This window comes from Pseudophryne corroboree, chromosome 4 (assembly GCF_028390025.1).
Source record: "Pseudophryne corroboree isolate aPseCor3 chromosome 4, aPseCor3.hap2, whole genome shotgun sequence".
Taxonomy (NCBI): Eukaryota; Metazoa; Chordata; class Amphibia; order Anura; family Myobatrachidae; genus Pseudophryne; species Pseudophryne corroboree.
Genome location: NC_086447.1, coordinates 614135748 through 614151142, shown reverse-complemented (window position 1 = coordinate 614151142; position 15395 = coordinate 614135748). Strand labels below are relative to the sequence as shown.

The window sequence follows — 15395 nt, the reverse complement described above, 5'->3', positions numbered from 1 at the left end:
GGTCCTGGTGACCGCGGATGCAAGCCTCCGAGGGTGGGGAGCAGTCACTCAGGGAAGAAATTTCCCAGGACAATGGTCGAGTCAGGAGACTTCCCTACACATAAATATTCTGGACCTAAGGGCCAGTTACAATGCCCTAAGGCAAGCAGAACCCCTGCTACAAAACCAGCCGGTGCTGATTCAGTCAGACAACACCACGGCTGTCGCCCATGTAAACCGACAAGGCGGCACAAGAAGCAGGATGGCGTTGACAGAAGCCACAAGGATTCTCCGATGGGCGGAGTATCACGTGCTAACACTGTCAGCAGTGTTTATTCCGGGTGTGGAAAACTAGGAAGCAGACTTCCTCAGCAGGCACGACCTCCACCCGGGAGAGTGGGGACTTCATCCAGAAGTCTTCACGCAGATTGTGAACCGTTAGGAACGGCCACAGGTGGACATGATGGCGTCCCGCCTCAACAAAAAGCTACAAAAGTATTGCGCCAGGTCAAGAGACCCTCAGGCGATAGCTGTGGACGCACTAGTGACACCGTGGGTGTACCAGTAGGTTTATGTGTTCCCTCCTCTTCCTCTCATACCCAAGGTACTGAGGATAGTAAGTAAGAGAGGAGTAAGAACTATACTCGTAGTTCCGGATTGGCCAAGAAGAACTTGGTACCCAGAACTACAAGAAATGATCGCGGAGGACCCATGGCCTCTGTGTCTCAGACGGACCTGTTACTGCAGGGGCCCTGTCTGTTCCAAGACTTACCGCGGCTGCGTTTGAAGGCTTGGCGGTTGAACGCAGGATCCTAACGGAAAAGGGCGTTCCAGATGAAGTGATTCCTACGCTGTTAAAGGCTAGGAAAGACGCTGCCTGAAGTTCAGACGTTGTTAAGGGAGTGCTGCATATTCAGCCCCCTTTTGTGCCTCCAGTGGCACCTTGGGATCTCAACGTAGTGTTGGTTTTCCTAAAATCACATTGTTTTGAGCCACTTCAGAACGTGGAGTTGAAGTATCTCACGTGGAACGTGGTCATATATATAATTGGCCTTGGCTTCGGCTAGGCGTGTGTCAGAATTGGCGGCTTTGTCATGTGCCCTTATCTGATCTTCCATAGGGACAGGGCAGAATTAAGGATTCGTCCCCAATTTCTCCCTAAGGTGGTATCAGCGTTTCATTTGAACCAACCTATTATGGTGCCTGCGGCTACTCGGGACTTGGAGGCCTCCAAGTTGCTGGATGTAGTCCGGGCCCTGAAAATTTATGTTTCCAGGACGGCTAGAGTCAAAAATACTGACTCGCTGTTATCCTGCATGCACCCAACAAGCTGGGTGCTCCTGCTTCTAAGCAGACTATTGCTCGCTGGATCTGTGGCGCGATTCAACTTGCACATTCTGTGGCTGGACTGCCGCATCCTAAATCAGTAAAAGCCCATTCCACGAGGAAGGGGGCTCTTCTTGGGCGCCTGCCCAAGGGTTCTCGGCATTACAACTTTGCCGAGCTGCTACCTGGTCGGGGTCAAACACGTTTGCAAAATTATACAAGTTTGATACCCTGGCTGAGGAGGACCTTGAGTTTGCTCATGCGGTGCTGCAGAGTCATCCGCACTCTCCCGCCCGTTTGGGAGCTTTGGTATAATCCCCATGGTCCTTACGGAGTACCCAGCATCCACTAGGACGTCAGAGAAAATAAGAATTTACTCACCGGTAATTCTATTTCTCGTAGTCCGTAGTGGATGCTGGGAGCCCGTCCCAAGTGCGGACTCTCTGCAATACGTGTATATAGTTATTGCTTAACTAAAGGGTTTTGTTATGAGCCATCTGTTAATGAGGCTCATTTGTTGTTCATACTGTTAACTGGGTAAAGTTATCACAAGTTGTACGGTGTGGCTGGTATGAGTCTTACCCGGGATTCCAAATCCTTTCCTTGTAGTGTCAGCTCTTCCGGGCACAGTTTCCCTAACTGAGGTCTGGAGGAGGGGCATAGAGGGAGGAGCCAGTGCACACCAGATAGTACCTAATCTTTCTTTTAGAGTGCCCAGTCTCCTGCGGAGCCCGTCTATTCTCCATGGTCCTTACGGAGTACCCAGCATCCACTACGGACTACGAGAAATAGAATTACCGGTGAGTAAATTCTTATTTTTTCAATTCAGAGCATATTATTCAAAAATCTTATTGCAGGTTTTTCCTGCAGGTGCAAGAGTTTTGGTTTTCAATTGGGTGCAAGTATTTTTTTTTTTTTTTTTCATGCAGCATTATTATTATTATTATTATTATTATTTTTTTTTTTTTTAATTATTATTATTATAATTTTTTTTTTTTTTTGAGCATCACCAGAGCAAGTTACATTTTGTCGTCTCTTTTTGGCGTTGCAAACAGCAAAGTCTTCCATGGACCTGGCACAGGTACTACCTCTCACCCTGCACCCCCTACCTGTACACACTACACAACACAGCACTATCCTTAACCCTGCATCTCCTCCCTTGCACACACTGCGCTACTGCTAACTCTGTACCTCCTCCTGGCACACATTGCACTACATTACATTACTGCTCACCCTACACCCCCTCGCAGCACACACTGCACTACAGTACACTACTGCTCACCCTGCCCGCAAACAGCATTGCTGCATGCTGATTTTATTTTAATTTTTAAGTCCCCTTCTGCGGAATTTCACCCACAAAAAATTCCCATGTAAATTATATTTTTTATACCTATGTTTTAGTGATATCTGATAAATTTACCAAATCTGCATAAAACTTTTTTATCCTTCTATTAATTTGAATACTTTTTTTCATGTGTTAATTGTTCTTCATTTCATTTACTCAATATAGAAAAAAAGTAGGTGAGCACACGAAAAATGAAGTATGTTGAAAAATGACCCACAGGGCATGATTAGAAATGGAATGTACTTCTTCACAGCCTTGTGTGCTTGGGGGAATAATCTGGTGAATTCAGTATTAAAATGTAATAGTAATTTCTGCTTGTTGGTTTTTCCTCATGTTATACAACAAATCTTAGTGTTGGTTACTGGTGGGTACTTGTAAAGGATACAGTATTGCTTTAAGTCTGATTTTTAATAGGATGAAGATGACACTGTATTCCTAGACATGGGACTGTATTTGTAATCATTATTATTATTATTATTTTTTTTTTGCAGGCAGCCACGAGATTTCTCCTGGATTAACACACCTCCTCACAACTCACTACAGCACAGCACTGCCAAAGCCAACTTGATTGCATTGCCCTATGCTGACAATGTGCAGGCCGCTATGCACACTATGAACTTCATACATCTACTAGCACTAGCACTCCCAACCAGAGAAGAGAAGCCAGACTGGTGTGGTGTTTCAGCATCTGTTTAAGTAACCAAGAAACCTATGTTCAATTGGACTGTTCTTTAGACAACAAACCATTTACAAAATGCCTAGACGTTTGTTTTCGGCACATTGAGAGAAGAAAAATATAAATTCCACCAAGAACTATAATTAAGGGCAAGGAAATGTGTTTTTCTGCAGAACATCAGAGACCAGTAAATAGCAGTGTCTAATGTGTGGTGATAGTGTGAAAGAAAGCACGTTAGATTAAAGCGAGCCAAGTCTGGGCATTCAGCTGACAAATAGACTTCACTGTGCACTGTGTGAACTGGGTCGTGAAATTAATTTACTTTTTCCCTCCATTTCTTTTACTCGCTCTCCTCTTACTTCCTGAAATGGCCTAAATGCCATTTAAATCATAAATTGGCGGTTGACTGGTTCTTGAAAGGAGAAAGGCATGCCTACTTTCTCTGTTTCTTAAAAATTATCGGTGGCTTGAAATAAGAGGCCTGCTGCACCAATAACAGTAAGAGCCTGAAGCGTAAAGGGATAAAAAAGGCACTGTAGATACTAAAGTGAACTTGTAGAAACACTTTTTCTTTTACCCACCTTACACCCCTTATCTGGAACATTTTGAACCATAAGGTGTGAGTTATATGAATGTTGCTGGTTGTAATGGTTTGCACTTGAGATTTGTAGTGAAGTTTGCTGAGAGCTGAATATAGACTAGAATACCTTATTGGAAATGTAATTAATTATGATTGCATTGTTGTTTTATCAGTGTTTTACAAGGAAATGTTTCACTTGCAGTAACATCAGCTACTCATAATGAACATGGCAGATATTCCTATACACCTATGTCTTGTTGGATCTAGTGAGGATTGTCCACGTTTTTGATCATACGTCTTGAAGGAACAGTGGTTTGTTTGTTTTTCTCACGTGGTCAGCTCAATAACCAAAATGGGGTTAGCAATAGCTGTACTCTAAGGAACGTAGTAGTTTAAAAAAAAAAAAAAATCTCCTTTGCACAACTGGATTTTATTTAAAGCTGTCAAAAAAAGGTGACCTGGAAATAATTTTTGCACAGTTTGTGTGCCTTTTCCTTCTGCTTTTTATGCAAATATGTGTTGGGTGCAAGAACCTGCCAGAGCGTGACCCTGTGTCCAAAAATAATACGAGTTAAAGCAGTTGTATTGTGCATTTAGAGGAAAATGATGCATGTACTTTTAAGCCTTAAATTACTTGAAACCTTTTCAATCCTCTCATTTAAGGAATCATGTTTGTGATGTTATTGAAGAGCTCTGTTCTGATGCTGAAACTGGAATCTCAGGCTGCATACACTTTTGCATAGTAGCTTACTGGTTAAACACATTAGGGGAAAAACACAAAGCGGGACCAGTAATCATGAATGTCCAAAAGGAAATCAACCACACAACCTTCATGACAAGAATCCAGACTGCTGGTTAATTTTTTTAAGCCAAATGTCCATCGTTGTTTTGTACGTGGATATCTGTTACTATGCATTAAGAGGATGTTCATCAGCGCTGACTATTTAACACGCTCAAGGTCTGCTTTGATGCTTTGAAAACTTGGTCTAACTTAAATGAACCTAACTTTGGGAACTTGACTTATTTACTTTATTTTTATTTATTTTTACATCTGGGTGGTTTAGCTAAAACTTTACGAAAGCATGTATGCATCTGTGGAACATGGGCCCGTTCTTTGCAGCGATTCCAACATCTTATGCCTTTCTTGGAAAGGAAGGGTGCCAAAAAGTGAGAAGGAAAAACCAGTATGTCGAAGGCGCTACTATGAGGAAGGGTGGTTGGCAACAGGCAATGGAAGAGGGGTTGTAGGAGTCACTTTTACTTTGAGCCATTGCCGGAGAGACCGAAACACTCCTCAGAGGACCAACTTCAATCTACGAGGTCACAATAGTGAGGTGAGCTTTTTACTTTAAAAACATTGGTTATAGTTCTTTTTAAATCATTATTCATTTTAACATTTCATTAAATATAATGTTCATATATGTAAATTTGTGTGTGTATAAATATACACACACAGTACTTTTCAAGACTGTGTGGATACCCGAATATCGCATCCATATGTTCTTTTTCAGCATTTCATTCAAAAACAATGTCCATAGTTGGTACATCTTTTGCTCCTAGAACAGCATCCACTTTTCTGGGAAGCATTGCCATTAGATTCTGGAATATTGCTGTGGGGATTCACATCAGCAACAAGGGCAACAGTGAGGTTAGGCACTGATAATGCGCAGTAAGGCCTGGCTCACAGTTTGGGTACCAATTTATCCAAAAGGTGTTTGAGGTTAGGACTTTCTTCTTACACCAAACTTGACAATATTTGTTATGTACTTTGCTTTGTGTTTCAAAACAGATTTCATGTTTAGATAAGTGGGAATTTGACCATTTATATTTTAAGTACTGATGCTACCTTTAACAGTCCTATATTGCTTGGCTGCCATTTATGGAGAGTAAGGGACTAGATTTATATCGCAGAAGTGTCACATTGAAGATCTATCTCAGTGCCGAAAATACTGTTGCCTTCAACTCTATTTCTTTTGGGTTAAGTTGGTAAACAACTGTTTCTTCTTAGAGATTGGGTACCCATTGGAGCCGCCCTTACATTCATGTTTCCATATTACACTACCCCAGCCCACTTTATCATTCTGCATGGTGATCTGAGGCTTGTGCGAGGCTGCTCGGCCAGGGTTATTGCTAGATGTGCCCACTGCACAGTAACTGCAGTTAACAGGGGCAGCACTAACAGGGCATACATGTGATTAACTACTTTGTAGGAAAGCACTGCACTATGATCATGCCATATTTCGAAAGTCAGTGGATTCTTCATTATGGTCCATTCTGCAGCTAATGTGTGACATTGGAAATGGCATATCTGTATACTATACAGTACTTAATTTATGGACCAAGAATGGGTGTGGCTAACAGGAAGGTGTTCACATACTATTGGCCATGTGCTGTGTTTGTATATTATTTATCAAGGTAATTATTATATTTCCCCTGTATGTAAATAAAATGTTGCAATATACATGTCAAATTCCTGCTGAAACGAAATCATGTATGCTCAAATCCTCTCTAGTCTGATTGCCAGATAAATAAATATCTAAATATTGGAACATCTTAGAATTTGTTTTAATAGTCTCTAAAGAGTCGCACGCGTTGCCAGAGGCACTTTTGTTACACGTCTGAGTTCAGTCATATTTACATCAGTAATAAATACATACATACATACATACATACATACATACATACATACATGACACATACATACATACATACATACATGACACGCCTTATACTTATACGTGATCTACCACATGTAATGCAGTACAGTTTTATTTATTATATAGATAAAAATGTAAATAAATTCTTTGTCACAATGCAATGAAACTAAGATGCACGAGGAGTCTATGCTGATTAATTTGTGATGTGACACTTGTATATTGTGTGATCTTGTATTGTGAAAAAAAGCTGCAGCTGCTACATTGTAGCACTTCATATACAGATTCACAGGCTGTGATGTCGGCTCCCGCAGCAAGTGTGCCAACCACCCGTACACACAGCATGATACACCAATATATCTGCTTATATAGTGGCCAGCGGCTCTGCTGCAGGGCCTACGCAATATGTCTGTGAATGATGTGTTCATACATATCGCTTGTACTTACCCGTCGACGAGGGTACAAGTGTCCTGTATCAAATTAATCAGCACAGACTCTTTGTGCGTCCTAGTCGCATTGCATTATGACTTTAGAGCATTTTTGGAAAAAAGATGCACAACGCTAGAAGAGTCTCACACGAACTGCCGTGCCATGTAGGGGCTATTTGGCGCGACTGCAGAAAATATGTATGAGGACATATCTGTATGTCTGTGTAATACACACATTGTATTTTTTATCACTGTTTGTTGATATGATGCATACTGTACTTATCTGAGGTGTTGTATTACTTTTACAATTCAGGTTATTTTCTGTCCACCAACATGTATTATGGTCTTGAAGATAGATTCCCTTAATACTTTAATATTTTTTTTATCTAAAGCTTGCTTTTGATCAAGACACCACTTGTTTTTACCGTGGTGTGAATGAACATGTATTTTAGAGCTTCCAGTGAATTATTGCATACATGTAGGAGGGTGAGGGAAGAAAGAAAAACAAAATCCACATCTATTTATGACTTGTACTCCTGAGGGGATTGAATTACTGTGAAGGGGGATGCCTTTGTATTTCAACCTGCTTGATGTGAAAGATTAATAAGCATATAACATGTGAAATAGCAGTTTAGCCATTCATTCTGGTTTAGAAGAATAAGCACTCCGAAGATAGTAAGCACTGTGAAAAAAATAATAATTTAATATGTATTATATTAAATTAAATATTAAATGTGCAGCAAAAAACAAACTTAACCTTCTCAACATTTGAATTAGATTTTGTAACATTGATCAGTCATTATTGTATAATTTTATTTTGAAAAAGTTAAGGAAGTATGGGGCAATAAAAGGTTGTAATGGTTGGGTAGACTCGGTGTGATAAAGATGAATGTTCGCATCCCCAAATCGTGGTTCCGAGACTTACATAATTCTGTGAGGGACTTTGTGTGGGGTAATAAAAGACTGCGTTTCCAACATAACATCCTTTTCCGCCGCAGACACATGGGAGGGCTACAGCTACCTAATTTCTCACTGTATTACGATGCCCTCATTCTAAATAGGATTATGGAATAGTGTAGGAAGACAGACATCAAACAATGGGTCCTTATTGAAAATGAAACCCTGCCGATACAAATAGACCTATACCCCTGGTGTTCTAAGGTCCTGGTCATTTTCTACCCCACCACTGGGCACATTGGCTCGCTGGAATAGATTGCGGATTCTTCCGTACGTGTCCTCAAAATTTCCCCCCCTAACTCCACAGTTTGGCTATTCTGACTTTCCGTCGGGTATATCAGGGGGTGGTTTTGCTTTATGGAAATCAGGTGGGGTGACTCGTGTTGGCCAGCTGGTGGAGGGTGGAGAACTTCTCCCATTCCCTACGGTGCAGTCTAAATCGTATCTACTGCCCTCAGAGATTTGGAGGTACAGGTTGAGTATCCCATATCCAAATATTCCGAAATACGGAATATTCCGAAATACGGACTTTTTTGAGTGAGAGTGAGATAGTGAAATCTTTGTTTTCTGTGGCTCAATGTACACAAACTTTGTTTAATACACAAAGTTATTAAAAATATTGTATTAAATGACCTTCAGGCTGTGTGTATAAGGTATATATAAAACATAAATGAATTGTGTGAATGTAGACACACTTTGTTTAATGCACAAAGTTATTAAAAATATTGGCTAAAATTACCTTCAGGCTGTGAGTATAAGGTGTATATGTAACATAAATGCATTCTGTGCTTAGATTTAGGTCCCATCACCATGATATCTCATTATGGTATGCAATTATTCCAAAATACGGAAAAATCCGATATCCAAAATACCTCTGGTCCCAAGCATTTTGGATAAGGGATACTCAACCTGTATCTGCAATTGAAACACTTTGTATCTGGGTGTAGAATAAGATTGGCTGCTGCTTGACCCCTGACCAGTTTTGAGTCTGTGTGCCTGGGCTCTGTCCGTCTGCCGCATTTTTTTTCATGATGCTACAGGCATCTGATTAAACATCAGTTTCCAAACCTACCCAAATTCACGGGACAATGAGAGCAAGACTTGCAGCCTAACGGAGACAGATTGGAAAAGGAGTTTATATGATGCTTTTGCTAGTTCAAACAGCTACTCTGTGATTGAGACTCAATTTAAAGTCTTATACCGTTGGTACAGGTGTCCCCTCACATTGGCCAATATGTTCACTGGGGTTCCGGATACTTGCTGGCACTGCAGTACTGGTACGGGCTCCCCATTGCAAATTTGGTGGGACTGTTCCTCCCTTCGCCCCTTTTGGACTAAGAATATATCCATCTCTAGGATGATTCTGGGCTCAGACGTTTCGTTTGACCCTGTGTTTTGGCTTCTCAATGTTTTTTTTCTGGCTCCTTGACAAGTTATAAGAAGTCCCTCTTAACGTTTTTTAACAGCGTGGCCAAAGCAGTTATCCCAGTTCGGTGGCTGTCTATTACTCCACCTACTATGAAGGAGTGGTTTAATAGACTTGATATGTATATGTCAATGGAAAAACTGAGAGTGACACCGGAGAGGATCCAGTCATTTGCAGCTACGTGGTATCCATGGCTCGACTTTAAATCTTCCCCAGCGTATTTATTGAATATGATCTAGGTTCTAATTCTACATTTCTCTGTGTCAGGCAGGTATCACATATACATTCTTCGCATTGAGGAGTCCTGCCCCCCTAATGGTTTGTAGAGCATTTAGAGGTTCAACACACCCCCTACCTATTCTCTTTTGTCCTCCTTTCTCTTACATCCTAGAGGATACTGGGGTCGACATTAGTACCATGGGGCATAGACGAATCCACTAGGAGCCATGGGCACTTTAAGAAATCAATAGTGTTGGCTGGCTCCTCCCGCCCCTCCTACCAGACTCTGTTTAGAAAATGTGCCCGGAGGAGCCGGTCACGCTTTGGAGAGCTCCTGAATAGTTTTCTTCTTTTATTTTAAATGTTTGTTATTTTTAGTCCGGGCTGTTTGGCAACATCCTGACTGCTTCGTGGTACTTGGGGGGGGGGGGGGGGGGAAGGAGGAGAACGGCCCAACTTCCTTAGAGTTAATGGTCCTGTTTCTCTGCTGACAGGACACTGAGCTCCTGAGGGAGCCATTCGCAAGCGACACCACAGCGCAGTGTACACTCCCGCAGCACGCCGCCACCCCCTAACAGAGCCAGAAGATGAAGAGTGGTGAGTACAACGCAGGCATCCTGGTTAGCGGGGTGCCAGCGGAAATGGTGGCACAAGGGCTGCAGTGCAGCTCTGACTGCAGGCTGCGCTTCAGGGGGCTCAGACAGACGCACGCTGGTGGTGTGTCCCGCTGTGAGGGGCGCACTGAGCCTCTGTTCATCCCCACATTGGCCACAACGTACTAACAGGGGTTCTAACTCTGTTAGACATTTTTTTACCTCGGGGCCAAAAAATGCGGGAAGCCGTGCGTCATTACAGGGGGCGGAGCTTCACTCAGATCGGATACTACAGCTCTCCAGCACCATTTCTCTCTGTAGCTCATACAGGCAGCATTCTCAGAGACGTGCAGCTCCTCCACAAGGACTCCAAGTCTTCTCAGTGGTACCAGATCTTAGTAAAGGGGAGGAGCAAGTTTAAGATTATAACCACTACTAAGGTGCTTATATCTGTGCGACGCAGCTAGGTTTTACCTTGCTAGAAAGGGCACTGTGTGGCTGGCTCTGATTTCTGTGTCTCTCTGAGGATCCTGCCTACATATACTGAGTTTTCACTAGTGTCTGTGTGTGTGTGTATAGGTGCCCCTTTACAGTTATGTCCAGGGACTGTGTGTCTTGTACAGCGGAATGTCTGTTATCCCCTGGGGACTCACTACCCTGTACTCAAGATAGTGTTCTCTCCCAGTCCAGTGGGGCTGAACCCCCATGGTTGGCCTCCATTAAAGGGATGATTTCAAATATTTCTACTAAGCTGTCTCCTACTGAGAATGAGACAAAATTCTTACGGCAGTCTATGGATGACCTGGTAAATAGAGATTCAGATCCCATGCCTGCGCCCCACACTCTCACCATTTGGCCAAAAAAGCGTACTCTGGCTCAAATCATGCAGGGTGATACTGATCCTGACACGTCGGATCCAGAGGAGGGTGAAGTGGATGTGAGTGGGGGGGATGCTGTCCTGTCACAGGATATAGAGGCCCTCATTGAGGCTATCAGATCTGTCCACATATTCCTGACAAGACTGAAGATGTAGAATAGGAATCTTATTTTAACACTAAAAAGCAATCCTCGGCTACTTTTCCCGCTTCAAAGGAATTAAATGCCCTGTTTGAAGAGATGTGGGTGAACCCTGACAAAAAGTTTCAGATCCCTAAAAGGCTGATTTCTTCCTTTCCCTTTCCTGCGGAGGATAGGAAGAAATGGGAAAACCAGCTGATTGTGGACGCATCAGTGTCCAGGTTGTCGCGTAAGATAGTCTTATCGGTTCCTGGGGCAACGTCCTTAAAGGACGCAGCTGACTGCAAGATTGAGACCACTCCCAAATCTTTATACACTGCAGCTGGGGTGGCCCAGAGACCCACTATTTCTAGTGCATGGATCACTATGGCCATTGCTAAGTGGTTAGGTAACCTGATTGACTGCTTAGATTACTTACCCCGGGGGGGGGGGGGGGGGGGGGAGAGATTATGTTACTCCTACAGCATATTCAGGATACTGCTAACTTTATGGTGGAGGCCTTAAAGGAAATTGATTTGCTCAACGCACGCACCACTGCCATGGCAGTGTCAGCACGCAGAGGCTTGTGGCTACGCCAGTGGACTGCGGATGCGAATTCCAGGAAAGGCGTGGAAAGCCTACCATTAACGGGTGAGGCTCTTTTTGGAGATGAACTGGATACGTGGATATCCAAAGCTACGGCGGGTAAGTCTACATACCTTCCGCAGCAACCCCAGCCGGGAAAACCTACTCTGCTCCAACTCTGCAGTCCTTTCGGGCTGCAAAATTTAAAGGAAAATCCAAGGGTTCTTCTACAACTTCTTGAGGCGGTAAAAGTAAACCCAGAAAACCCGTGGCTGCAGGTTCTCAGGAACAGACCTCCGTATCTGCTTCCTCAAAGCCTTCAGCATGACAGTAGACCGCACTGCCTGAAAGACAGGCATGTGGGAGCCTGGTTACGTTATTTCAGTCACATATGGGCGACATCATGTCAAGATCCCTGGGTCAAAGAACTTATCGTGCAGGGATACAGACTAGAATTTCAGGAACTCCTACCTCCCAGATTCTTCAAATCCAGTTTACCAGCTTCTCCAGAAGCAGGTTTGACTTTGTAGGCAGCGATTCAAAAACTGGTACAGACTCAGGTCATTGTTCCAGTTCCACTACACCTACAAAACAAGGGTTATTATTCCAACCTGTTTGTAGTACCGAAATCGGACGGTTCGGTAAGGCCCATTTTAAACCTCAAGTCACTGAACCCGTACTTACGGGTTTTCAAATTCAAGATGGAGTCTCTGAGAGCAGTGATCTCAGGTCTGGAGGGGGGGTAATTCCTGGTGTCTCTCGACATCAAGGATGCGTACCTTCACATTCCGATTTGGCCGCCTCATCAGACATATCTAAGGTTTGTCCTGCAGGACTGTCACTACCAGTTTCAGGCCCTGCCATTTGGCCTCTCCACGGCACCAAGGGTTTTCATCAAGGTGATGGCAGAGATGATGGTTCTCCTCCGCAAACAAGGAGTGAACATCATACCATACCTGGACGACCTGCTGATAAAAGCGCCTTCCAGGGAGAGGTTGTTGGACAGCATTGCCCTCTCAACCAGACTTCTCCAGGATCACGGATGGGTTCTGAACCTACCAAAATCCAACCTGGAACCAACACGGAAGCTTACGTTCCTAGGAATGATCCTGGATACGGAGGAACAAAAGGTGTTAATTCCCTTAGAAAAGGCATTGGTAATCCAGTCAATGGTGCGGGATGTCCTAAAACCAACCCAGATATCGGTGCATCTGTGCATTCACCTTCTGGGGAAGATGGTAGCCTCTTACGAGTGTCTGCAGTACGGAAGGTTTCATGCCAGCCCATTCCAGCTGGATCTGTTTGACAATTGGTTCTCTTCACTTGCACCAGATGATACGTCTGTCTCCAAAAGCCAGGATTTCTCTTCTGTGGTGGCTCCAGACTACTCACCTGACCGAGGGTTGACAGGTCGGGTTTCAAAATTGGATTCTGCTAACTACGTACACAAGCCTCAGAGGTTGGGGAGCAGTCACCCAAGGGGAACAGTTCCAAGGAAAATGGTCAAGTCAGGAAGCCATTCTTCCGATCAACATTCTGGGTTTAAGGGCCAAGGGACCCACAAGCAGTGGCGGTGTACACACTGGTGACTCCATGGGTTTACCAGATGGTTCACGTGTTCCCACCTCTTCCACTGATCCCAAGAATTCTCAAAAGAATAAAAAGGGAAAAGGTTCAAGCGATACTCAATGCTCCAGATTGGCCGAAAAGGGCCTGATACGTGGATCTACTGGAGTTGTTCCTTTAGAAACTGTGGCCTCTACCTCTGCGAGAGGATCTTCTGCAACAGGGGCAGTTTGTCTATCAAGACTTACCGCGGCTACGTTTGACGGCATGGAAGTTGAACGTCCGATTTTAGCCCGGAAAGGCATTCCGAACAAGTTTATTCCAACCCTGATACAAGCTAGGAGAGTGGTAACGTCTAAACATTACCACCGTATCTGGTAAAAATATGTCTCGTGGTGTGAAAACAGGAAATTTCCTGCAATGGAATTTCAACTGGGACGTTTTCTCCTTTTTCTACAGTCAGATGTGGATATTGGCCTACGTTTGGGCTCCTTGAAAGTCCAGATTTCGGCCTTGTCCATTTTCTTCCAGAAACAATTGGCTTCCCTTCCTGAGGTTCAGACGTTCTTGAAGGGGGTTCTGCACATCCAACTGCACTTTGTGCCTCCCTCTGCACCTTGAGATCTTAACGTGGTCTTGCGGTTTCTGCAATCGGACTGGTTTGAACCTTTACAGGAGGTGGGCGTTAAGTCTCTTACGTGAAAGACTGTTACACTGTTGGCCTTGGCTTACAAAAGGCGTGTGTCCGAACTGGGGACGTTGTCTTACAAAAGCCCCTATTTGGTTTTTCATGAGGATAGAGCTGAACTCAGAACTCGTCAGCAATTTCTTCCTAAGGTGGTGTCTGCGTTTCATATCAACCAACCTGTTGTGGTTCTGGTGCTGTCAAAGTCAGAAAAATATCACGACGCACACTGCCATATTTGCACCCCATATGTGTCCCCGCTGCGCATGCGTGCGCTCTCCCGTGAGTGCGCATACTCGCTGTTGCGGGCACCCGCAGGCGCACGGTATGCGCATTTACGGTAGAGTTTGTGTGCGTCTAGCGGGCGACTCGTTCATAACATATTTTAACTATATAATGTATTTTGTAGATTATGGTCCCTTTGATAGATTCTGAAAGTTTAGTTAATGTAGCATGTTCCTGGACAAAGAGATCCCTCATTGTTTGATACGAAGGGTCAGACAGGAGTAATACAGTGGTGTTTAGTATCCATCGGAAGAGTATTTAATTAGCAATATTCCGGTGTTGGTTTGAAGCAGATTAATCGCTCGTGCGAATAGTTATGGACATAAGAAGTTTATGTCCATTTACTATTATTTGCACTTACTTATCCATGCGGCGGGAAACCTAGTTTCCCACCCACCTGAGCAGTTGGAAATTGTCACAGCCCACCTGTATGAATCAACCTATAACCTTTTGTTATAATGCGAAGAGGAATTCCTGTGTCCAATGAACAATAAGAATGTAGGGACCATTGAATTGTATTGTGTGTGGGGCATAAATAGACAAGCCGATCACATCCAGCTCTCACTCTTCAACGGTTCTCATTGCTGATAATCGGGAGCTGGATGTCCAGAGGCGCATGCGATCGTTCCCTTTGTGTGTAAGTTTTCTCCGCAATCATATTGTCTTTCTTGTTATTATGGGCCATATCTCTCTCTCTCTCTCTTCTCCTTTTTCTCTCATTTTCCCTTAAACGTAATTGTATTGTATTTACTGTGTAGTTATCTGGTTAGTTAGTCTATGTTATATTGTTGTGTATGACTTGTAATTGTATTATTCTTTTTGACAAATAGAACATTCACATAAGGTGTTAGAACCTCAGCAGGGTGTCTGTGTCTCTCTAGCTGGTACAAAGGGTTTCTAAATTCTAAATCGCTCTAACAGCATTTACATTAACAAGGTTAAGCAGCGTTATATCGCTGCAGTATTTCAGCAGCAAGGTTTTACAATACAAACTCAATCATAGTGTGTTGCACAGTGTAAGCATAATCTGTGTTTAAAGTTTACAAAGGTAACTGTCTGTGTGTATGCTCACTGTGGGTATTCCGTACACCCAGC

At 43.5% G+C, this 15395-nt stretch overlaps 1 protein-coding gene across 2 annotated transcripts in view; it reads left to right on the top strand.

Moving 5' to 3' along the window:
• Positions 1-15395, top strand: part of TULP4 (TUB like protein 4) — an 807065-nt gene that overhangs the window by 201351 nt on the left and 590319 nt on the right. For both annotated transcript variants that reach the window (XM_063917647.1, XM_063917648.1), the window contains one exon: positions 3142-5240. In XM_063917647.1, coding sequence (XP_063773717.1) covers positions 4989-5240 — 252 coding nt within the window. In that variant the 5' untranslated portion in view covers positions 3142-4988. The remainder of the gene's footprint in view (positions 1-3141; positions 5241-15395) is intronic.